Consider the following 25268-nt stretch of genomic DNA (forward strand, 5'->3'; position numbering starts at 1 on the left):
GCCCGAAATAATCGACCCGCCAGCCAGGGCGATGCACAAGAGGCTGACGGAGACGTTCGCTGCCACGAAACCCACCGGCTGACCCAGTTCTCCAGGAACAATAACCAGGAACGGCGTCTGGGCAGACAAATCCTGCTTCTCTCTGCCCTCTATTAAGCCTTTGGGTTTTTTTTGTTCGTTTGTTTTCCGCTTTTTACTTTCTCCGGTATTATCGTTGTCTTGAAAGAGCAGAGGATGAAAAGAGCGTGGACCCGGAGGTAGAGGACCTTCCCAGGGGTGCACGTGCGCCCGGGGCCATCTCTGCCCCGTCGTCGCACAGCCCCAGCCGTGGGAAGCTCCAGGTTTTCCTTGCCTGGAGCCCGCTTGCTGCGCAGAGCCGGGAGCAAACAAGAAACCAAATCCTCCTCCCCAGCAGAGAAGAGCTCCAGCCTGGCAGGAGCTGGCGGAGAAGGGAGCGGTGTGTTTCCCCAGCTGCGCATTGAGCCAGGGAGGGCGAAGCAAAGCAAATTGTGTATTTAAAGACTGGGGCATAATTAATTCCTTATTTATTGTTGGCATCCGGCACTCGCTGGGCGTACAGAGCTCCCGTCGGAGAGGGTATTGGTGTGCGTGGTCACCATGGCTTTCTCCCAGGTGCAGTGCCTGGACGACAGCCACGTCAACTGGAGGTCCAGCGAGTCCAAACCCGAGTTCTTCTACAGCGAGGAGCAACGCCTGGCCCTGGAGGCACTGGCCTCCCGTGGCCCTGACGCCTTCTATGAGGTCCTGAAGAAGGAGAACATCAGGGACTTCCTCTCTGAACTGGAGCTAAAGAAGATCCTGGACACGTTGGAGACGTACGACCCCGGCTCCGAGTACATCCCGCGCCACGGCAGCAGCACGGGGGAGAGCGAAGGCGATCACAACAGCCAAGGGGACGAGCAGGACGTGGCCCCCTCCCTGGAGTACTGGCCCCAGAGGTCCGACCGGTCCATCCCCCAGCTGGACCTTGGCTGGCCCGAGACCGTCGCCTACCGCGGCGTCACCCGCGCCACCGTCTACATGCAGCCGCCCATCGAGGGGCAAGCGCACATCAAGGAGGTGGTGCGGAAGATGATCTGCCAGGCTCAGAAGGTGAGGTGCGCCGCGGGGACGGGGCAGGATTTGCCGCGGGTTGTTCTGCCGAGGGTAGATGCTAAAGTCCTGCTCGGCCAGGTAATCCCCATCCTGCAGGGAACTCTGCCCAAGCAAAGGCATTGGGGCCAAGCATTGGGGTTTTTCCACGTTCATCCAGTGTAATCAATATTTGGCGATCAGATTTTGCTGAAGATGCTGTTCTCCTGGCCAAACACTCCCTGGGAGCAACGCGACCCTTCCCATGATCCGTACGGTAGCATCGTTAATCCCGGGGTCCCCACGGGGCTGTGGGAAAAACCACCGGGGAGAAAAATGGGTTGAGCTGCTTCCCAGCTGGGAGCCCACAGTCCCAGGCACCCCACAATCGTTATTCCCAGAGCCTTGTCTGACTGCATGCGGCAACACGCAGGAACCGGAGGAGCCAACCTCAGCCCCAGGGCAAAGCAGCCAAAGCCACTTGTCTGGCGCTGACGTGTGCGAGGGTCAAGCTTGGCCTGAGAGAGCCACGGTGCTCCAAGCCGGCCTCATCCTGGCTTTGAGAGGAAAACGATGAGCTGTTGTGCAGGGCAAGGCTGGGGAGATGCCGAGGGGTAGCACAGCTAACGGCAGCCCACCCTCTTTGGGGTTGGGATTTGGGTTGAGACTTGTCCTCCCTGTGGCATCAAACCAAGGAGCGGGGAGTCGAGGCGGATGAGCGATGGGACCAGGCTAGTGTCATGGGCAGGAGGACCAGGGAAGGAGGGAGTTGATGGCACACGTTGAAGGCCAGCGGTGGTGGGCAGAGGTTGCTGGTATTTTCCAGTGACCCAGTTCCAGCTGGGAAGCGCAGGAGGGGTCGGTACCTGCTGGTTTCATGGTGCTGGTGGTTGAAGCCCTCTTAGCTCCTTGCATCCACTCCCTTGAGAAATCCAGCTCTGAGGGAGGAGCATCTCAACCTGGGGATGCTCCAGCAGGAAAACAGGGAGACTCTGCCCAAGTGGCTGCAGAGCAGGGGGAGACAGACTGGGATGCGATGGATCCACGTGGCTCTGGAGACCCCCATGCTGGGACCAGGGACAGTGCTGGGGTTTGCAGACCCTGGCAGGAGAGACGGAAGCCTGGTGGCACGCAGCCATCGGAGTCTCTCCAGGACCAGAGGGCCACAGGTCTGAGCATGAAGAGCCCCAGCTCAGGCAGGAAAACTGACCTCCCAACGCGTCCCAGCCAGCCGGCTCACAGGGACTGCTGATGCAGGGAATTGGGGCTGCCCTGCTGCGGACGGGAGCCATCTCTGGCCACTGTCACCTTGCAAAAGTCGAGGTGACCTGTCCCTACCTGCAACGTTTTCCCCGCCGAAGGGCTTTGCAGGGAGGGCAAAGCGAAGGGAGGACTGAAGTCCCATGGGATGGAGGATGGGGAGAACTCCCCCACTACAAATAATGTCTCATCTTTGCGTCTTTCCGGCTCTGTCTCACCTGGGCTTGCAGCTCCTGCCTGGCTTTGCCTACTCACCGCTTCCCGCCTGCCCCTACACAAACGGCATCTCCTGAGTCATCCTACCACCCTCCTCCTGCTCAGCAGAGCCAGGTGGTTGAGTCAGGCAGCTGCCAGGCCCTGCTGCCTGCACCATCCCCACCTCTCCCTGGAGCCTCTCCAAGCCACAGGGACGTGGCTGCGGTTGATGCTGCCGTGCTTGTCACTGGTACCTTGATGCCCTGTGAGCAGGGCTGGGCTCTGCCTCCTGGTCCAGGTGGTCCGTGCCAGTGGGATGAGACGTGTCGACACCACTGGAGACATTCAGGAGCCTGCTTGGAGCCTATGGCACCCCAGGCAGCATAGAGATGGGTGTGTGCTTCAAATCTGCAGTCTGCAGGGTCTGGGGATGGCAGAAGTTACGGGTTCTGACAAGTGGGGCTCTTCCAGAGGTCTCCCACCCCATATACAAGGACCACAGTTACTGGAGCTGAACGTGCTACCACGCAGGTGAGCCCAGGTGAGCGCTGGTGTGGGTGCTCCTAAGTGGGGGGATGCTGGGCTAGACCACCCTCCTCTGCACCCAGAGATTTCAGCCAAGGCTTAAGATCTTCATGGCAGCTTGGAGGTGAAAGGGTTTGGCTGAGGAAGCTGAGAGTAGACAGAGGGACCGTCCAGCTGCCGCTCCACATGTCACGTAGGCTGGCCACATGCTCCGTCCTTCCTGTAGTGTCCCTTGGGCCACCCTGCAGATATCCCTGCCGAATTGTCCCATCCCCCCGGGCAATGGCCAGAGCATAGGCTTGCAAGAGCTTCAGTATTGCAACCCTGACAATGACCCTTGCTCCAGCCACTCTCAAAGACACTTGGTCTGAAATGCTCTCAGATGCCGAACACCAAAACACTGCCACGTGGGTTGCTGTCTCGTGGCCAGAAGAGCAAAGTTCACCTGACAAGACAGCTTGGCCAAGGAAAGTTCAGAGCCCACGTGAACGCCGCTGACGCTGGGTAGGCTCACGGCAGCTCAGGGCTGGGGCGAGGGAGCCAAGAGCTGAGATTTGAGGCCCCTTTGATGGTGCAGGTGAACCTACTTGCTTGCAGGAACAAGGCCAAACGCTGCTGAATTCAGAGCCTTTGCTTTGCTCTGCAGAGAGGCAAACCCAGGCGAGCCAGAGCAGAGAATGCAAATGATCCCGTCCTCTTCCTGGGAATAAATGGGAGAGAAGAGAGGCAGGATCCTGTGGCCACGTCCCTGCTCTCCCAGCGAATCCCCATCTTTGTGGCTAATGAACGGAGGTGGTCAGGGACGTGGTGCACCACCGGGCTTCACCCTGGAGACCTTCACCTGGTCCAGTTGTGGCACGGCCATCTCTTCCTCAATGTGGCTCCCCTCAGGCTGCAAAGTTCACAGGACGGGAAGGGAGGAAGATCTCCCTCCTCTCCTCTTCTCTAGATTTTGGCTCTATCTGACCAGAAACCAAAGCAGGCTGAAAACACTGACCTTGGCCAAAAGCCACCGGAGACAGCAGCGAGTCTGATCGCCTCGCTGCACTTGAGGTTCCAGGTTGGGATTGTGGTGATATAATTACCCTGAGCAACTTCCAGCGAAGGTTAGGAGGCCCTATTAATTACTGTTTACAAAACCTTCTGCCATTCCTGGATGAAAGGGTTGATGGGGGGGGAGCAATTATTAATGTTACTTGTCCCACCTCTCCCTCATCCCAACACGCTTCCTCTAATTGTGCCTTGGTGCCTGCCTAATTTATTAAATGCCCACGTGGTGTGCCCCAAAAGTCATTATCTGATGATTCAGAGTGAGCTAATAAAGAGCTGTAATTTCCTCTATAAAACATGATCCTGCAGCTTATGTGCTCATCAAAGCCATTCAGAAGGATCCCAACATCATTTGCCCGGTGTCCGAGGGGACGCGATGCTCACCGCTCCTTGGAGTGGTGGGACCCGGCGCCTGTCCATCTGCTGCGTCCAATGGATCTTAGCAGCTCCTGGAAACTTGGGAAGAAAAGCGTCACCCACCTGGGCACTGGGAGCACCTGGCTGTAGATTTGGGGCTGGTCTTCTCCACACCCTCCAGATGAATGGCAAAGGGATGGCAAAGCTTCCCGGGATGATGCAGCGGCAAAGGGGCTTTGGGAAGAGGTGCGGCTCTCCTGCTGCCAGGGAACTCCCTGGCACCGAGCATGCGGGACACGGAGCGCTGCCCTGGTAGAAGTGACGGGGACAAGGGTGCCAAGCTTGCTCCCTGCAGCAGGACAGCACAGCTTGCTCCAGACACTCCCATTCCCTGGGCTGGGAAGCAAAGAGCACACAGGATTTCACCTCTCCGGAGCAGACAGACCTCTATTCATTGCAGATTAAACCCTGTACCTGGGTTTAGCACAGACCAAACAGGTCCCAACCAAGGTTCAAGCGCAGGCAGCCCAGCGGCAGATTCCACCCCAAGGTCCCTGGACCGTCACCGCATTGGGAGCACTGCCAGTGCCATCCTCACTCTTCATTTTGTGCCAGGGAAGCATGCTGGCATGCTAGTGTGAGATCCTGGTGGCAAACCGAGGCCAAGCCTGTCCTGCAGGCAAGACGCGGCGGGGAGAGAAGCAGAAGCGTTGAGCGGCGACAGGACGCACCAGCCGAGCAGGAGGAATTGGGTTGAAAATGCGGGCAAGCGGGTGAGAGAGCTGGGCTCCCTGCCCGCTGCCCGAGCCAGCCGCCCTGGGCAACTGCCTGCAGCGCACTGCCTGCTTGCCATCCCCGTGAGAGCGGTGCTTGGGATGGGGGACATCACTGTGCCCTGCCTGCGTCCCTGCAAAGCACCTTCCCATCTTCAGAGCTGTAGCAGCGAGCCAAGGCCTTGGGAATGCCGGGAACACAGTGGGAAAATGTCCTTTTTCCTCCCAAAATGAAGGCCAATAGTATTCTCATCCCCATTTTATAAAGTCTTAAGTTCCCCTGGAGAAAACGCGGCGTGCAGGCAAAGTGACACGACCACGGCCGCAGGGAGCACCGGTGTCAGAGATGGGAGCAAAGCGTCTGCCACCAAACCCACCTCCTTGCGCCGAGGAGACGCTGTCCCATCTCAGGTGCCCCTCACCCGGGACTCGCGGCAGATAGCACAGCTCTTCCCCAATTCCTTGCTGTAAATGGAAAAGCCAAGCCCTGAGCTTTAAGAGTAGCTTTGAACCTGTCCCACTTTACGTCGTTGGCGAGATGAGCGCAGCCCTCGCTGGGCAGCCCACGCAGAGCGGGCACCACGTTTTCTGCCTCAGTTTCCTCACCAGCACAACGAGGACGTGCAAAACACACGAGCGGGTGCACATGGGAGTGAGGATTTGTCCTTTTATGGCAAAGCCTGTTGAGAGGCTCTCAGGTGAGGATAAATGGGAATTCCATTAAAATCGAGTGGCAGAGCTGTAATGTCCCCTCTCACTCGGTTTGCTGGCACCCCCCCGAAATGCTTGTGCTTAGCCAGGGTTGGGGAGGTCAGGGTGGCATCGGAGGTGGCACAAGCTGGGGCTCCCCACGCAGCCTTGCTCCTCGCCCCATCACCCGCAGAAAAGGAAGGGAAGAGCCGGCAGTGTCATAACGCACGATCCTCCTCTTAATTACAGCTCTCCACCTCCTGTGGCACTAAATTAATTAAAAGGCAGCTTGGTGCTTTGAGAGCCCTGGACTGGACGTGCCTGAGTGTGCAAGCGCCCAGCACCGTCCTGATCCCTTCCCTCCCAAGGGAAGAGTATCCCGGCGTCTCCCTGTGTCACCCCACGGTATGCACGCTCCCATGCTGGTGTCCTCCCTGGCTCGGCGGCCAGCGGAGCCCCCCGGAAGGGTGAAGGGCCGAGAGGTGCAGGGACTTGGAGCCATCACTCATCTCCCAGCCAGGGCACCTTCCAAAACAGCTGCAGAGATGGGGACACCAATGGGTTTCCAAGCATGGAATGATGACACGCGAGTGCCCTGATGACGAGCCGCTTTCCTGCACGGCTGTTGCCACCCCTGGCAGGATGAGGGGAGGCAGACATGGCCGTGGGGCTGCGCTGCCCTACTGCTACCCCGGGGATTGCACCGAGATGCTCGGCTGGGCTGCAGGCAGCTGCCTCCAGCCCCTTTGCCTGCACGCGCCTCATGCTGCACCATTGCTGCTCACCGTTGCGTCATGGGCGATGCCATCTCCAGGAAGGCAAAATCCATGGGCGTGGAGTGAACTTTAGTGCTTGGGCAGCCATCCCAGCGTGGCCGCACACGGCACAGCTGCATCTTCCTGTCACACACAGGGCTCGCCACGGCAGCAAATGCCCTGGGTACAAAGGCAGCTCCAGCTTTCAAAGAACGGTGACGCTGCCATGTGCCAAACCCTACTGTCAATGCATGGGGTGCTGGCACTGATGTCTTGGCTCTGCTCCGCTTCCGTACAGCCTGGGAGGAAGGAGGGATGCTCGCAGCGGGGTTGCGCAGCAGAAGCGGCACCCCGAGCACCCGGAGGGCTCCCAGCCACGCAAGGGCCAGCCAGCGAGACCGAGAGAGACATCAGCAGCGCCGCTGACAGAAACACCGCCTGGCACCGGTGCTCTGCTCTGGCTTGACGGTGGAGAGCTGACCTTGAACCCAACCACATCGCTGCTAGCAGCGGCCTGGACTTGGAACGGCAGCCGGTCGCAGCGCTGGGACCTGCAAACTCCCAGCTGCTTTCAAGCAACCTCATCAGCTCACACCCAGGCCTGTTTTTTAATAGATATTAAAAGTCATTGCAGTTCCTGAATTAGCTCCTGAACTCCAAGCTTAGAGTAACCTTTAGAATCATAGAATCGTTTAGGTTGGAAAAGACCTTTAAGATCATCCAGGCCAACCATTAACCTAACGCTACCAAGTCCACCACTAAACCAATTAAGGGGAGAGTAATAATTAATTTCAAGTTTCCTGGCTTGCTGGCTGGATTATTTTTAATGAAAGTAAAAACTAGGAATCAGTAAGGTTGGAAAGGGTCTCTAAGATCATCAGTCCAACCATCAACCCAACACCACCATGCCCACTAAACCATGTCCCAAAGTGCCACGGCTGCCCATTTTTTGAGCCCCTCCAGGGATGGGGACTCCACCACCTCTCTGGGCAGCCTGTTCCAATGCTTGACCACTCTTTCCATGAAGAAATTTTTCCTAATATCCAACCTAAACCTCCCCTGATGCAGCTTGAGGTTTAGCTATTTTTTATACTGTTTCTCTCAACACAAGCATCCATGAGATCCCCAGAGACAGCGGGGGCGGGGGGGGACTCCACCGCATGCAACGTGCCCTTGGACAGACAGACACATCGTTGCATCGCAGGTTTCCCCTTCTGGTGCTCCCCACGATGGGGCTGTGGGCAGTGCCGATAGCAAAGGGACGCTGAACTTCTCAGCCAGAAAATGGACTTTAAAATTTGTGATGTTTGTTAAAGGCAAGAAAGTTAGATTCACTCTCAGAAATCATTTTTTCACAGCATATTATGCTACAGGCCACCACCGGAGACCAAACCTCCCATAGTGACAGCAGAGGAACGGGACTGGGGGCTCCTGCTTTCTGCCCTCGGGCTGGCTGGAGTGGGGGGGAGCCTGGGCTCCCCCACACCTAATCCCAACCTCCTAGAGAGAGAGCACGTTGCTTTGGCTCTCACCCAAGCACCAACTACATCTTGGGGTTGTCACCCGGCCATGCTACCCAGACTCATCTCTCTTCTCCCCTCTCCAGGTCATCGCGGTGGTCATGGACATGTTCACCGATGTAGACATCTTCAAGGACCTCCTGGACGCAGGCTTCAAGAGGAAAGTGGGAGTCTACATCATTTTGGATGAGACCAACGTGAAGCACTTCCTTCAGATGTGCGAGCGAGCCCAGATGCACGCCGGACACTTGAAGGTAAGGATGGACTGAAGGGTACGGGACCGGGTGATCTCCAAGGCAGGGAGATAATGAGAGCTACCAGCCATGCTCCCTCCCATCTTGGGAGGATCACAACTCCAAAACTTTGGGCAGTGCTAGATGAGTTTAGTCCATTTTTCCTGTAGCCAAAGCCAAAGGTGATGCCCAAATCCAGGAGCAGCAGAATGGAGGGGAACAGATGAGAGATGAGGACATGGATTTCCACCCAGCAAAGCTGGATGCAGAAAGCCCGGGGGGGCTGCTGGCACCCAGGCAGAGCTGGCTTTGGGGCAGAGGGGTGTTCAGGGAGCTGAGGCCCCACGGGAGTGGCTCTGACTCGAGCAGGGCACCGCAAAACCCAGGGCAAACCTACGTGCTCAGATCCTCCTGGTGAAGAAGGCGGCAAGAGGGAAGGTGCAAGAGGAAAGATGCTCTGCCAGGGCCAGATCCCTGCTGTCCCCAGCTCCATGCCTGCTCCTGCCCCAGGGGCAGGACCGGCAGGAGCAACCACCAGCCGGTTCTCTCGCTTTCGGGCTTTCCTGCAAGTCAGAGGCTGGAATTAAAAAACTCGATTTTCCCCTTTTCTGGAGCCTCCGCCCCAGCATGGGGCCGGGAGCGGAGCAGGGAGGCACCCACGCTGCCCGCGGCCCCGGCAGCTGCCAAGGATGCCCTCACCACTCTCACCTGCAGCAGGCAGCCGTGACGCCGGCCCCGGCTGGCAGCACACTGGCAAGACAGATCTGCCCGCACATGCCACGTTCACCCGGCCCCAGACGTGCCAGCAGCTACGTATGATGTTGCTCTGGTGCACAAATGCTGTTTGAAACAAGGGAAAGTAAAGCAGCACAGGGGATGCCCGGCAGCGCGGGGTCTCCGTCCCCAGCCCAAAGCACCCCAAACCTCTTATACATCCTTGTGCATGCAGGGGGTGCACAGAAAATCACCTTGTGCCGTGCTCATGCAAAGGTGGAGGAAGACGAAGGGGCAGAGGAGAGGGCGAGGGGATACACCAGCCTCAAAAGCAGCAGCAGGAGCAGGGATGCTTGCTCCAGCCGCAGGAGAGAGTCCCGGGCTCTCCACTGGGCACAACGCTCCCATCACCAGCGTCGGATGCAAACACGCCAGAGCAGCCCAGCAGCTTCACTTCGGGGCTTGCAGACACCCTTCTCCTGGCTATACTTCAGCCGCTGGCTGCAAGTTGCTCAGCCTTGCCTGCTGCGTGGCGGAAAGGCAACGTCTCTGCGCCTGACGTCACCCGGCCACGTGCGCCGGCTGCCAAATAGCTGGCAGGGAGGCCCATGCCTGGGCAAGCTCGCCAAATTTGCTTACGGTGAGGGCGAACCCCCAGCTGAGCAGAAACACGTAGGAGCCACGACACCCTCACGATGGGCTGGAGCGGGGCTGGGATGCGGCAGGGACTCAGGGACCCCCACCCCAGGGAGCCAACAGCACCAGCCAGCCGAGCCTCCTGCCTTCCCCAGCCACCGAGCCCGCCGGCCCTGCTTAATTGCTGCTCATGACAATTAGAGCAGACTCAGCTGAGCTTTTACCTGCGTCCAAACTCCCCGGAGAGTCTGGTATCCTGCAGACTGCTGCTGCTCCGAGACCAGAAAAGCCAGAGCTGACGCATGCCGGTGTTTTAATGCATTAGCAACTCGGTGGCAGGACTGGAAAAGCAGGAGAACATCTGCAGAGCTCGGCAAATGTCTAGAAGTTGGGATTTGCCACATATTACAGCCAATTTGCTGGCATGGGATGCAGCAGGGCAGGAGGCTGTGAGGAAACTAGGGCAGTGTCTGGGAGCCGCTTCGTAAGCCAGGAGATGCTAACGAAACGTAAGTCGTTATCACGGTGCCTTCCTCGCTTCGCAATTAGCAAGCCGGCTTGGGCAAGGTGGTCACTTCATTAAGCAACAACGAGTGCCTGGGGAGTGATTCACCCCGTCCCAGGCTCGGCAGCCGGCCATCGCGCTGCGTGCTCGCTTGCTGTGCGCTCATCTTGGGAGAGATTAAATAAACAGATCTTAAGAGCAGCGATATGCCAGGAGCAAGGAGGAAGGGAAAGGTAACCGGCACCTTGCTTCTGGGGAGCTTTGTTCCCCTGGGTGTTACCTGAGAAAAACCCACGGCTGCTTTGTGCCCTTGTGCAAAAGTTCAGCTCCGAACAGGAGAGACCAACGCCCTGGGAGAGCCGTGAGCCGGGGACGCCCAGGCTGGCGACGGGCAGAGGGCTCGGCCTTGGGTGCAAGCATCACCCAGCAGCCGGTCAGCATGCATCCCGTGCGCTACCACTCTCTTGGCAGCCACAGGTGTAGGGACAACACAGGACAGGGACGGGAATTGCCACCCCAACCTGTTTGCCAGCCAGCCCACAGCACCCTCAGCGCTGCCTGCTGCCAGACACTGGGGTGCTCAGCACCAGTTTCACCCCGGCCACACCAGGCAAAAAGGCAAACCCTAGAAAAAAAAAAAAAAAAATCAAATGCACCAAAAAAAACCCACCCAAACTTCTCGACTCAGTGCATAAAACTTCCCTGGAAACCCAATCAAGAAAGCCTTTGCTTTTGCATCACGCCAAAACCAGCGCTGAATCACCGCCCCTCCTGCCAGGTGCGTGGGAGCGGGGACTGGGGTGCCCGAGCTCAGCTGGCACCCGGGCTCAGGCCTGTGCCGGGCTGTGGTCCACAGCGAGAGAGGAGACCCCAGGGAAGCAGATGAGGAAGGCTGGAGGTGGGGAGGACAAATACCTTTGGTACCTTTTTTGTTTGTTTGTTTCATTTAAAAAAAAAAAAAAAAAAAGAACAAAAAAACCGACCATGGAGGGCATGACCTAGTGACGACACGGTGCCTTTAGCAACGGCATTAACCAACATCCCGGCAGGAACAGGAGGAATGCAGGTGTTTTCATAAGAAAATATTTTCTCCCCACCCAAGGGAGACCATTTGCAGTGAAAGATGCTATCTGCTCAGCTGCAAAAATGTGCTGGTGCCCTCCAGAAAAAAGCACAGAAGCATGAGCCAGACTGAAGATAAAAACCATTTTCTCAGAGCTGGGGCTGCCTCTCTGTGCCCAGGCTCCCTGTTTGGGGGGGGGACACCCTACTCCCCAGCCACCTCCACAGGGACACGCTGTGGGACGTGTCCTTTTGGCCCATGTCCCTGGGTTTCGTTTCCTGAGGGTGGAAAGATGTTGCCCCGCTGTTGTGGTTTTTTCCCATTCACCCTTAAAAACAGGGCTAGAAGCTCAGATTTAGGAGCACACCAAGGGGAAAAACCCAGTGGAGGACAAGCCCACTGCCATCAGGTCCACATGTGCTGTCCTGGGGTCCCCCCCTCCCCCTAAAAACCCTTCCTTGTACATCTCCCGCTGGGGAGGAGGTGAAGAATCGCATCTCCCATGGTAGCATTTGCATAGATAGCAGGAGATGGAAAGCATCTGGCAGCAGTATCGCACGCTGCTCACCCACAGACGCAGGCAGCGCCAAGTTCAGGAGAATCATAGAATCACAGAACACCAGGTTGCAAAGGACCTCAAGGATCATCTGGTCCAACCTTTCTTGACAAAAGCACAGTCTAGACAACATGGCCCAGCACCCTGTCCAGTTGAATCTTAAAAGTCTCTAATGTTGGGGAATCCACCACTTCCCTGGGGAGATTATTACAATGTCCCTGCGGAGATTACTCCAATAAAAGGTAGAAAACACTGCCCCGACACATGGGCAAAGCAGGAAATTCTTGAAGCAAAATCTATGGTTGGCTGCGTGGCCCAGGGCAAGTTATTTTATCTTCCCATCACCGTGGCTGCCTCCGAGCCAGCCATGAAGAGCATTTCCCACTCCTCGGAGGGGCTGTAGAGCATCTGCAGGGACATTAACAGAGGGGGTGAATGATGCTCTGAAGACCAGCGCTTTGCTCCTGGTCATGCTCACGCCTCTGCCTTTGCTTTGCAGAACCTGCGAGTCCGGAGCACAGGAGGGACAGAGTTTTTCACGCGCTCAGCCACCAAGTTCAAAGGGGCATTGGCCCAGAAGTTCATGTTTGTGGATGGGGACAGGGCCATGTGTGGATCCTACAGGTAATCAGTAGTATCTCCTCTTGCCCACCCCACAGAGGTGTTGGTCAAAGGACTGATGGGGACCAACGAGGTCCAAGTCCTGGTCCCTGCCCAGCTTTGGCCTGGGGACCCCATCCCAGACTCACTCCCCCTGGGAGATGATTTTGCAAGTCCACCCTGAGATTTGGAGTGGGACCCAAGGGGCCTTCACCACCCCACGGCCAGGACTAGGACACCCCTCCTTCTCAGAGGTGGTGGGACACACCACGTGCTTCTGCCAGTGGATGTGATGAGCACAAGGAAGGACAAAAGCACCAAACTGCAGCCAGTCCTAGCTCTCACGTTGACCTCAGCTTTTCCAATTAAACATTGCCTACCCAAAGTCTATTCCAATTTGTCCAAGTGAAAACTTGCTTTGGTAGAAATAGCCCAGTCTCAATAAGCTTTTCAGCAATAAAAGACAAGTTTCATAAACATGGGACTGAAACATTTCCTACTTTCTGGCCACAACAAAAAACACATCTATTTACGAGTCGCTTTTCTTAACTAACCCAAACTGAGAAAGGAAAAGCGGCCAGCACCAAAGTGAAAAAGTAACTGGCCCACAGCAAATACCTTTTATTTTTACTTCAAGTTCCAGTATGCTCAAAACTTCAACCCTTCATTCCAATTTGGGATGAGTTTTTTCTTCAATCTCATTATTATTAATGTTTACAGCAAGATCATGTCTCTACTAGCACCATCAATCCCCCGGGGAAAGCCAGGGCTGGGAAGAGGCTTGTTATTTACCAGCAAGCACTCAGAGAGTTTCCAATGCATTTCTGTTCCAGCTTCACCTGGTCTGCGGCGAGGACGGACCGCAACGTCATCACGGTCCTCTCGGGCCAAGTAGTGGAGGCGTTCGACAAGCAGTTCCAGGAGCTCTACCTCATGTCCAAGGGGGTGAGCCTCAAGTCCATCTCCATGGGCGAAGAGCCTGAACCTGAGCCTGTAACGCTGCCCTCCGTTGTGCCGGTGACCCCCGCCAACGCCGTGGTGAAGAAGCTGATAAACCCTAAATACGCCCTGGTGAAGGCCAAGAGTGCCGACCAGATCAGCAAGACCTCATCCGAGAACCAGGACAAAAACCAGAAGACAGACAACAAAGGCAAAGCCCCACCCGAGGGCCAGGCAGGCGACAGGCACGGCGATGTGGCAGACCTCTCCCTCATCATCCACCCCGGCCTCCTGAATCTGGAAAAAGCCAACATGTTTGACTATCTGCCCACCTGGGTGGAGCCTGACCCCGAGCCTGGGAGCGAAGTCTTGGGTTACATCAACATTATTGACCCCAAGATAAAGAACGTGAAGCTCTCGCAGATGAACCGCATCAAAGTCTGCGATGTCTCCCAGGCCAGTGCTCAGCACCGGCAGATGCTGAAGAACAGGGAGATGGAGACCAAGAAAAACTCAGACCAAGAGCCACCCCTGGTGTCCCCCTGCCAAAGACAGGCCCCACATACCCCCATGGAAGCTCCTGCAGCCCCTGCTACCAGCCCCATCGAAGGCGCCAGATGGACAACAAAGCAAGTAGAAACGTTTGCTGCTTCACCGTTGGGCCACTGCTTGAAGCCACCAGAGGAGACATTGGAGGACATCAAGCCCCCAGTTCCAAAGCCAAGGACCATCCCCGTTGGCGTCCTTATGACCAAAATCATTACACCCTGTGACAGCGGTGCTGGCCCAGAGGGTGACACACAACCACCACCAGCTGACCATGCAGCTGCAAAGCAGGAACTGGAGGAGAACCCCAATGGAGCTTCAATGGAGACCTGCCATCTCCAGCCAGACCGGCTGGCAGCGGGACCACAGGAGGACAGAGGGCCTCCCTGTGCCCACAATGGGCTGGGAGAAGAGGAGGAGGAGGAGGAAGAGGAGTACATCACTCTCAGCGACCAGGAGAGCTACTCCAGCAGCTCTGCTGACCACAGCTACCGCCGCTCCAATGCCTCCTCCATCTCAGATGAGTACTTTGAGGTGAGGGATCGCTATGGGCCACTCCGGCGAACCAACTCAGACGTCACCCACAACGGGGAGATCCTGCCCATGCAGAGGAAACTCAGTGACCCTCACATCAGCCGGGGCACCTTCATCAGCCCCTTGGGGAGCCTCCCATCTCTGAAGCACATCCGCGTGGAGGACGTCACGAAGAGGAGGAGCAACGCTGTGGAGATTAGGTGTGTGCTGCCCCGCACCATCCTGGATGGCAACAGCTCCTACCCCAGCAGTGCCACTCAGGTAGGACTTCTTGCTATAACCTTCCCTATGTTTCTCCACCCTACAAAGGTTGCAAACCTGGAGGTGACCCAGCCAGCTCAGCCAAGGCGTGGTGTCATCCCTAGCTTTGGTGTTGCGTCCTAGATGCTGAGATCAGACTCCCCATACGGGAGAATAACGCCCTACACGCGGCGATGGTAGGAGTCACCCAAGAGGTGCTCTTGGTCGGGAAGGTGGTGGCCATGCCACAGCTCTTGGTGTCTGGGAGTGCAATGGGAATGGCTGGTAAAGGGGAGCTTTTTGGGAATTAATTATCCCATGGCATTGGGCTCTGTCCCACAGCCCATCAGCGGTGGCATCATGCCCAGCCAGGGACAGACTGTGCGTGAAGGTGTGTCCTTCTCAGGCTTGTTTTCTACCTCCTTGCAAAGGTGATTAGCATCAAAGTAAAAGCACTCGGACACATAATTAGGCAGAGCAAGACAGCAGAGAAACAGGGATGGCAACCTCTGTGGGCGAGCGTTGCAGTCAGCAGCTTCATGGCTGATCCAGGACTGACGCCAGACCTTGTCACCCCATGGGGTGCATGCCAGCACCCTGCTGCAAGACCACGGGGTGCATGCCAGCATCCCCGCTGTGGCAGGAGCATCACCCCATCCAGGCAGGAGGATTGCAGGGTCATTCCCCTATTTCCACCCAAGCACTGCAGCCTCTTGCACCACTGCCAAGCATTTTGGTTTCTCAAGGCTCCCCACCCACTGTTTTCAGGGCATTCAAACCCCCAGGGCTAAATCAGCAGCTGAAAGCACCAAAGCCACCTGAGGTTACCCCATCTGAGCATCTAATCTGTGTTTACAGGGAATTAAATTTACTAGCCCAGAGTCCACTTGCTTCTCCCTTCCCAGCCAGTGACATGGAGCTCAGAGCAAGGTTTTAATCCTCGCACATCAAATATCCCCTCGTGCCGTGCAGGGCGAGGAGCACCGAGCCCTTTGATGCTCTGTGACCCAGGTCCCAGGTGCCACCTTGCTCAGAGTGGCCAAGTACGTTGATGTTCCTGCAATAACTTGTTCTGGCCCTTTGATGAAAGGCAGATAATTAACACACCATCAGGGTTAGGAACGCCAGCGCTCAGCTGATGGAAATGTGCAGAGAATAGTTTCTCCCATGCATAAAAATAATAAACCAAAGCAATCCTTGTTTAACTCTCTAGAAACCTCCAATCCAACAGCAATCACCATCAACCCCCGCCAAACATTTTTTATTCGGGGTCCGCATTTCTTATGCGCTGGCCTGTAGCCCAGTGTAGCCCAAAATGCAGGCAGAGGCTCACTCAGGGCAACCATCACGTTTTCCAGCACATTGAGAACACAGCACCCAAGTTATCCCTGGAGCATTGCCTTGCCAAAACACATGCAACCCTCTTCACACCCAGCCGCCTGGCTAATAGAGGACAGCAGCGCTGGCTGATGCACAGCAGGCACAAAGAGAGCACCAGGGACACTCAGGTCCCTCTCCCTCCTGCAGACCCCGCAGGTCCATGCAGAGCAGAAGTTTCCAGACAAGCCCCCCGCCCATTCATTGCTTAGTGACAGGCAAAATACCCATCCTGCCAGCTCCGCGTCTGCGTGGCGGGGCCCTTACCTGGGTACAGGACCCTGCTGATCATCCCCGGCATGATGATAACAAACAAGGGCAGCATCTTCAGGTAGCTGGCCAAGATGGAGCCGGCCTTGGCGTGACTCATGCTCTTGGCAGAGAGCGACCGCTGGACGATGACCTGTGGGAGAGCCGGGCTGGATGGCGGAGCAGCCACCAACACTCCCTAGTCCGCATCAGCCTCCTCCTTGCCAAACTGCATCCCAAGCATCCACAAACGCTGGAGCCATCGGGCCCAAATGCAGCGTAGATGTGTACCCAACCCACGGGCTGGGTTTCTCTCCAGACCAGCAACGGGTTGGTGTTATGCCGTAGCACCACAAAAGCCCAGTGCAACCACAGCAGCGCATCCTCCTGCCAGTATCAACCGTTCCCCACCACCATCCTCTACCCTCTTGCCCCTTCTATTCAATCTCCTCCCCAGAGAGTGCCCACAATAAAAGACACACTGAGTCCAGCCTCCTCCTACCATAACTCCACCACCCACACTGCTCAAACCATCACACCTCAAAGCTCTGGCCAAGCCGTGTCCATGCATGATACAGCCAGCCCGTGGGCTTTGGGGCAATCACTCTTAAATAGGCAACATCCATAGGAAATGCTGACTTTAAAAGAGCCCAGACTCTCCCCGAGGGCTTACAGAGAAGTGCTCAGCACCCATCAGGATTGGGCTGCTCCAGAGAAAGCACTGGCTCATGCCACGGTAGGCAGGAGGGACCAGGTGCCAGTTCCTGGGGTGGGAAGCTGTGGTTTACCTTCTGCCCAAGAGCCAGACCATGTCAGGAGCCGCAGGACCCACCACCCGGCTCAGTCACCATGTGCACCACACCAGGCACGTGATGACCTCGAAGGGAGAGCAGCTAAACCACCCTTAGTCCTCCCGACCCGAAGACATCTCAGACCTTAGCACTGATTTTCAGCAATACAGTTAAATCAATCTAGCATTACCTAAGCTAAACTGCTTTAATGCAGCCCTCCTGGTCAAAGCAGGAGGTGTCTGCCTGCGGACCAGAGAGGCCATGGGGATATCCAGACTAAGTGACTGAACACCGAAACGATGCCAACAGCACGGTGGAAATGCAGTGCTGGCAGCACAGCAGGGGTTGCAGCAGAGGCAGGGCAGGAAGGATGGGGAAAATCTTTTTAGCAAGGCCTGTTGTGACAGGACAAGGAGTAATGGATTGAAACTAAAGAAGAATAGATTTAGAGTGGATATAAGGAAGAAATTTTTTACAATGAGGGTGGTGAAGCACTGGAACAGGTTGCCCAGAGAGGCAGTGGAGGCCCCATCCCCAGCAACATTCCAGGTCAGGTTGGACGGGGCTCTGAGCACCCTGATCTGGTTAAAGCTGTCCCTGCTCGCTGCAGGGGGTTGGGCTGGATGATCTCTAAAGGTCCCTTCCAACCCAAAGCATTCTAAGCAGGCTCTGCAGCCTTCCAGCCCCAGCTCATCCTGCCATCAGCACCTGCACGCACTAGATCCAATCTCACCCAGGTACGTCTGCACGGGGTGCAATCACACCTCCAGACTGCAGCGCAGACACACCCAAAGAGGAAGATAAATATCTGGTGACCACAGCCATGTGTTAAGGTCTTACCCAGTCCAGAATTAAGATTAATGGTGCTCAGACTGAATCCAAATGTGTCTCTCAACCCAGCTAATCAGAGCCACCCCCGCAGCGGTGTTGCAGCTCACTGTTGCCTCCTGATCCCACCTCCTCTCCCAACCCTCCATCCTTTCATCTAATCTTGGTAGCCACCTAATCCCACAGGTCAGGTCTGGATGACCAATTGCTCTTTGGGCCCGAAATGAACACTTAGATGATTAAGATGGGTGTTCAGGCTGCAGCTGGAGAGAAGGCATTGAGATGGTCCTTGGTCCTGGATCTCCAGGCAGCAGTGCCTTGGCTCAGGACAGCCCAGAGGCTGCCAGGGCTGCTCGGAAAGTGGCTGCTGAGATGCTGCAATGTGCAGGACAGTGCGTTGCCAGAGCACAAAATCAGAGGAGCAGCAATGGTTAAGGCTTGAGGCAGTTTTGAGCTGCCACCGGTCTCAGAAGAATTTGGGCAAGGGAGTACACCAAGTGGGAGAGGGATTTGTCCATGAGGACCAAGTCCACGGCTCAGACGTGTGAAGGGGTGCTCTTGCAGGGGAACAGCATCCTTGCAACAGCAGTAGCTCATCTCTTTCTCTGCTCTTTAACAAACAGGGGACGCACATCTACCGCTACCTACCCAGGAACCCCGCAGGCAGAGAACAAGGCAAGGAGGTCTCCTGCTCCCCAACGCATGAGAAACCCCCTGGGGCCACCAAATACAGAGGGGATGGAGCTGAGCCCAAAAAGACCATTGCAGGCAGCCAGCCCTACTGGCAGAGAAAAGCCTTCAGCCCCAGCAAGCCCACACAGCCCGGCCACCTCTCATCAAGCAACCCCAGAGCATCGAGCAAACGCTTAACCTCCCTGCCAGAAAGCCAGAAGACAACCGAGGAGATGAAGACACCCTTCGGCATCCCGCTCTCCAAACTGTCCCAGTCCAAGCACCTCAAGAACAGGGTTGCGGGAGCCCCGGGTGCTTCTATTGACTCCAAAAAGAAGCCCCCTGAGACCACCAGCCAGAAGGACCACTAGGTGCTGATGAAGGTGGACTTCCAGGGCAAGAGCGGTAGTAGAGCGTGCCTGGACCCCAGGCAACGCCATGTTACATGGGGCAGGGGAACCTTGTTTACATTTACCTGGTCGGTGCACCAGTACCACGTGGCCATGATAGACAGCCCAAAAGTCATCCCGGTCCAGGGCAGATCTCCAGAGACTGGGTCTCGGAAGAGGTGCATTGCATCCGCTCTGGGCAGGTGGCAGGTAGTGTTGGGAACAATCTTGGATGGCACAGCTTTTAAATAGGCCTCTTCCAGGTTGGGGTAACCTCCGATCTCATTAAAAGCTGGAAAGCATCATTGGGGGAGGCTGGTTAGAGTGGAGCAAAACCCAGTGGCCTGTGAGATCAGCTGGCAAAACGCTTGCCAACTCATTAACTCAGAAGTGCTGCCCAGAGAGGGAGGGCTCATTCGTGATTGTGTTTTCTTCTAGTTATTTAAGAGACTCTTCTATTAACATTTTGCACAGCAGGTCCCATTACAGTCCACCTTCCCTTCGGAGGGTGACCCACATCCTGGGACAAAGGCTCCTCAAGGGACCCACCTCTTTTGACCTCGTACTGTAAAAGCAACCCATTTATTAAAGCTCCCCGGTCCCAGAGCAAGGGAAACTTGCCTAGGACTATTAAAATGCAAGATTAGGTATCCTTTGACTTGATATACTACAGCTCAAGGTGCCTTGGCACAAGTGTCCAGCCATACGTTTTCTACCCTTCTGAGCATTTCCCCAGCACGCCCCACGCAGCTCCATCCCCAAAACCTCCAGCAACTAGTAGGGAGAGAAAAAAAAAAAAAAAAAAAGAAAAAAAGACCCTCTTCATTGCAATTTTCCTAGGAAATGGGATCTGAGGCCAGGCTTTAGCCTGAGCCCCGCTGAGGAGTACGTGCCATGAACAAGCCCCAGCAAGCGAGCCTCTGAGCCCTTGGCAGCTGCCTCGGTGCTCCTCCCACCCGCACCACGGCCGCCAGCCCCCGACAGCAGCTGCCAACCAGCCCCGGGCTCTGCCCTGGCCCCCCACCGCCTCCCCGCTCCTGGGGGGCATGGGCTGAACGCTCCTTGCAGCTCCTCCAGTACCTCCAGCAGGAGAATTTTGGAGCCAGAAGCATCGCTTTTCAGAGGAGGGAGGGATGGGAGGCACCCACCCTGCTCCCCCTGCGTGCCACGGCCACCCACGCAGCAGCCGTGGAGGAGATAAGCAGGGAGGTGTGTTGGTACCCCCGCGCCCACAGCAGCTGCCGACACTGGGAGAAGAGAGGAGGCTCCGGTGCCTCATGGAGGGGAGACTCAAAGCAAGACCCACGAGCATCCCTCGGTGGATTTCCCCCCGGTCTGCTCCAGCTGTCGCAATCCTGCATCCCTCCCACCCCCGCCCATGGGCTGCGGTCCGGACCCTCAGCTCGGCCCCCTCCAACGCAGCAGCGCCGGGTGGGAACGTGCTCCCGAGAAGTCACCCTCTTGCAGGACCATGCCCACCAGCGCCGCTGTCTTTAGACCGAGAGTAAATCCCTCGGGCATCGAGTGCTGGACACTGGGATCAGCATCAAGTGCCAGCGTGAGCAAATCCCAGTTTCCAAGACACCCGTCCTGCTCCATTGTCCCCTCCTGCCCGAGGACAGCCCTCTCCCTGCAGCCCTGCCACTTCCATTACCGACCTGCAGCTCTGTCCCCATCCTGGGGCATCCCCCTGACCTGAGGCTTTTGGGGAGTTTGCAAAGGGGCACCATCCACCTTACCCCCCCTTTGCAAACCAGCTCCCCCATATTTCACGGGGATTCAGCATTTGTAAACTCCTCCTGCTCTTGCGCAAGCAGCCCTGGCCCGCCTCCAGCGCTTGGTTTATCCAGGCCCTGGCTACTCCCAAGCTTTGCATGGGCGTTGGGCACCAACAAAGGCTCTCCAGAGGCAGAGGGCGAGTGCTGAAAGCAGAGATTTGTACCCGAGGGTGCGGGCCTGCTCCTTTCCCCAAAGGTGTTCGCCGGCAAGTCACGACACCTACGCCTGCCGAGATGGAAGAGCGAGGCAAAAACCTCAGGGCGGCGGGAGCTCAGCCCGCAGATGCCAGGCTGCAGCCCGCGGGCTCCGCCAAGATTAACATCCCCGCAAGTGACTGCCAAGCGGAGTGCAGGATGGCACGGTCTCTCTTACCCATGACGCCGGCGCCGAGCAGAGAGCCACCGCCGGCACCAGCGCCCGCCGAGGCAGCCACCGAGCTCTCTGTTAAGCAAAGTGATTTGTCTACAAGCCCTCGGTCTGCACCCGCTTGTTGTCTGACTCGAGACTGCTCTGCCCAGCATCGCACCCAAGAGAATTTGCACAACCTTCCTGCTCTCCCTCGGGAGATGCAACCTCGGAGCCAAGCAATATGTTTTTTCATCCCTTCAGCAGCAGCAGGGGAGGCAGAGCAGACCCGGAGAGGTCGCAGCTTAGCAGATGAGCGTTAGCATTGCTGCTGCAGCTGTCACGGTCTGTAGATATGAACAAGACAGAACATGGAGCGTATCCTTTATTGGACAAGCTTGCCAAGAGCTGGAGAAAACCGAGCGCCCTTGAGGAACACCAGCCTCCAGGCCCTGAGGTCTCCCGAGACGTGAGGAAAAAAAAAAAAACTGTGCGATCAGCAGCTTGTCTTTTGGCTCCCCTGGATCACCGCGCCACGCTTGCAGGTTGGCGAAGCCAGAAAAGCTCTGCAGTTGCCGGAGGGGATTTTCCGGGCTTTGCCTACCCGCCCTCCTTCTTTGGCTCTGCGTTGCTGCACCCAGCCAAGCTTACCAGACACAACCCCCATGGCCAGCTACAGCTTCACACACCGCTCAGCAGCGTCCAAGCACCTCGTCTGACGCAACGGCTGTGGCCACCACTCAGATCTCCTTGGACAGGCAATGCGCTCCGCTCCTTGCTTCTGCTGGGGTACTTAGTATTATCGTCACTTCTCTGGGAAGTATCTGTCCTTTCATTTGGTTTTTGTAACTATTATCTTTGCTGAGTACAGGGCTCGCCCAGGAGCAAGCTCTGCTTTTGCACAGGGGAGCAGCCACGGGACCGGGCCGGCTGCAGGTCTGGAGCTGCTCCCACCTCCACAGCAGAGCTCCTGTGCGGCATCAGGTCACATTCCCGCCTGCCTGCCTAAGCAGACTTCTCCAGGAGATGGTGGAAATCATCTCAGGAGTGCCTCTGGAAATCGTCCTCTGTAGTTAAATGCTTGCCTTTGAAGCTGGGACCTGACTTTTTGCCTTCTGCTCCTTGGGGCCAAGAGCCCCGATGGCAGAACAAGGCTGGTGAAAGCTCCCAGCCTCGCAAGGGTGCTCTGCGGCTAAATATACAGAGACACAACAGTGCTGAGTGTTCAGAAAGGGCTGGCAATGAACCGTGCTCGCTCCAGCCAGGAGGAAGGCACGGCACCACGCTCTGCATCCCCAAGCGATCCCCTGCAGCTGTGCCTCATCCCGGCACCACCTTCTGCCACACACGTCCCCGTGCGGTGGGATCCTGTCTGAAGACCCCACTGCAACGCCGCTGCAAGTTTCCCGGAGCAAAACTGGGAATGCTGCTTTGCTGTCAAACGCTTGATGAGTCTCTCAGAGCACATGGACTAGAGGCAAACACGCAGAGCGGCGATGGCCTCGGGAAGGTCACCGGCGCTGGGGACAGCCCCACGTGGAGGACCAGGGGGATGCTTCATGGCATCTCCACCCAGAGCAGTGGAACGTAGGGGAAAAGCACAGTGGCAGAGGGGACATGGGGGGACCACAGACTTTCTTTAGGCAATTGCTATGGGCCAAAGTCCTGCTGGGCATCTTGGCCACCGAACTGCTCAGACTGAGTCTTTTTATTTATTTCTAAGACCAGCCGAGCGGGGAGAGAAGGTTCCCATGGAAGGGGGATCTGTGCTGTCCCAGCTCTTACCTTTCACCGCCAGCACGATGGCTCCGAGGACCATGATGAGCGTCTGCAATGCATCGGTGTAGATGACGGCCGCCAGCCCCCCTGCACGAAAGCAAGGCACAGCGTCGGGAGCGCTGCCGGCTTCAGGCTCGGTCGTGAAGTCCCAATAAAGCTGCCCGCGCTCGCGGGGATGTGCCTGTCACCAACCTGGTCCTGCCGACACCGTGGTGATGGGGGGGCTGCAGTGGAAGCGTGAAGGGGGAACAGCTCCTCGGTGGGTCCCCTGCAGATGGGGTGGGGGGGAGCAGCCAACAGCCACGGGGGCTGCCATCCCACCCGGAGCAGGGAAGGGGAGCAGAGGGATGGCAGGAGGGGAGGGACGCAGCCCCACATCCCCAGGCAGTCGGGAGGATGCCAGCCACTCCCAGCCCCGGCTCTTTGGATGCTCCAGCAAGCAGACCACATTCAGGACATTGATCTCATCGTTCATCCCACCTCCCCCTAACACCATACCAGTCCTCCCGCTTCGTACACCCCTCAGCTCTCCTGCCAACCTTACAGTTTTATTTTTTGCAGCCCCTGACGCTTAGCAGGGTCCCCCTTGGCCATCCAGCCAGCAGCATTTCTCCCTTTCCATCCCAAGCTTTCCCTCCGGACCTGTTGCAAACCCAGGACCTGCTTACCTAGCCAGAAAGCAATTACTCTGCACATGAACAAAAGCATTAAAAAGTAGCGGAGCTAGAAAAAATGGGTCAAAAATTGAACCCGTTTCAACCCCCGTGACCGACTCACATCCCAGGAATTCAGGGCTACACCCTCCCTGGGACATGGAGGGATGTTCTTGGGATGAGGGTGACGCAGCGATCACACCCTCTGCCAGAGCTTACGCTGAAATGCCTTACTTCACAACAAGCCTTGTGGGCAGGAAAAAACATGAGATGGGTTTTGCTTAAAACCAAAGTCTTGCAAAATTCACCATGTTTCCAATACACTTAAACTGTTTCCCCTTCTGATGGCTGGGATGAGATAGCAAGGGAGAATTTACTGTCGGGCATCTCCACCGGTGCTACCAGGGAACATCCCAGGAACATCCCAGCCAAAATAATAACCAAAAGGACTGGCAGGGACACACGGTCCTGCGGTCCAAGAGTGGGACTGCAAGCCAGGAACCCACAATTTCCAACTCCAGCTCCAAACCCTCATTGCCTCCAGATCACAAAAGAACCTTATGGATTGACCCTGTACAAAAATAGCTGGTCCCATGACGGGGAAGCATGGGCAAGAAATATTCCTGACAGCTTTGCAAATGGAGGGTGGCAAGTTGCATTGCAGGCAGGGCAAGGGGGAGGGAAGTGAGGTGGGTAAAGGGCTCTCAGACTGTAGATTCCATAGTAATAGTCCTGTAATAGGAGAAGCCCTGATTATTGCTGTTACAAATAGGTACATGCACAGGAAAGCATTTAACTGCGTGATGGAGGAGGAGTTATTACAAATGAAAAGCCTTGATGACAAAGGAGAGCTCACGCGTTGAGTCATTGCCTGAGCTGACGCACAAGAAGGATGCTCAGATACTGGCTGGAGAGGACAGGGAATATGAACTCCATTAGTATAAATCCCCAAAGACCTTCCAGGACCAAACAAAAAAAAAAAAAATCTCTATATAAAAGCAGGAGTGTAAGTGGTGTGCTTCAACAAAAGTAGAAAGATTGAGGCCAGCAGATGCTGAGCAACCTACCCGCAATGGTGTAGAGCCCTGTGACCACCAGCATCAGGACGGTGGAGAGGTAAAGGTCCCAGCCCAGGCAGACTTGCACGAAGAGGGCCCCCGAGTACAGATCCGTCTGTGCGTGGAAGAAGAAACACAGGGGCTGGGACAGGTGACATCTGCTTGATGAGACAGCGCCCAAGGGCTGTTGCAAGAGGGGTACAGCAGGGAAAGGGTCAACACCATGAGTACAGCAAGCATATTGCACTGGAAGTGCCAGGAGGACACATCCCAAAGCTAGCGCTGAAGCCCAGGGTCCCACATGGGTGGCCATGTCACCGCGGCAGATGGGTGTCACCGGCCACCTTCGCCCAAGCCCCGAAGAGCGGAGCAAGCAGCTCCAGCAGTCATCCGCAGCTGGGCTCAGCTGGATGCAGACAGCGGGACGTAAGGGTCAGGAATGGGATGGCTCGGACCATTAGTGCTGCCACAGCCTCTGAGAGCAAAGCAGGGAGCTCGAGATACTCAGCCCTGGACAGGATCAGACCCTGAGCTGAGCCACCTCCTTGCTGCCCCGAGCACCTCC

The 25268-nt window shown here is 56.5% G+C and overlaps 2 protein-coding genes across 4 annotated transcripts in view; one reads left to right on the forward strand and one right to left on the reverse strand.

Moving 5' to 3' along the window:
* SLC5A10 (solute carrier family 5 member 10) overlaps positions 1–25268 on the reverse strand; it is a 43090-nt gene that overhangs the window by 8676 nt on the left and 9146 nt on the right. For 2 of the 3 annotated variants that reach the window (XM_075719341.1, XM_075719340.1), the window contains exons 6-9: positions 24713–24818; positions 22999–23079; positions 19176–19381; positions 16428–16563 (exon numbers count right to left, since the gene is read on the reverse strand). In XM_075719341.1, coding sequence (XP_075575456.1) covers positions 16428–16563; positions 19176–19381; positions 22999–23079; positions 24713–24818 — 529 coding nt within the window. The remainder of the gene's footprint in view (positions 1–16427; positions 16564–19175; positions 19382–22998; positions 23080–24712; positions 24819–25268) is intronic. The other variant, XM_075719342.1, reaches the window with a different exon arrangement.
* Positions 619–19071, forward strand: FAM83G (family with sequence similarity 83 member G). Its single transcript, XM_009487569.2, has 5 exons — positions 619–1113; positions 8304–8471; positions 12424–12548; positions 13358–14804; positions 18652–19071. Exons 1-5 carry the CDS (start codon positions 619–621, stop codon positions 19069–19071), a joined length of 2655 nt encoding a protein of 884 aa, XP_009485844.2.

This window comes from Pelecanus crispus, chromosome 11 (genome assembly GCF_030463565.1).
Source record: "Pelecanus crispus isolate bPelCri1 chromosome 11, bPelCri1.pri, whole genome shotgun sequence".
NCBI lineage: Eukaryota > Metazoa > Chordata > Aves > Pelecaniformes > Pelecanidae > Pelecanus > Pelecanus crispus.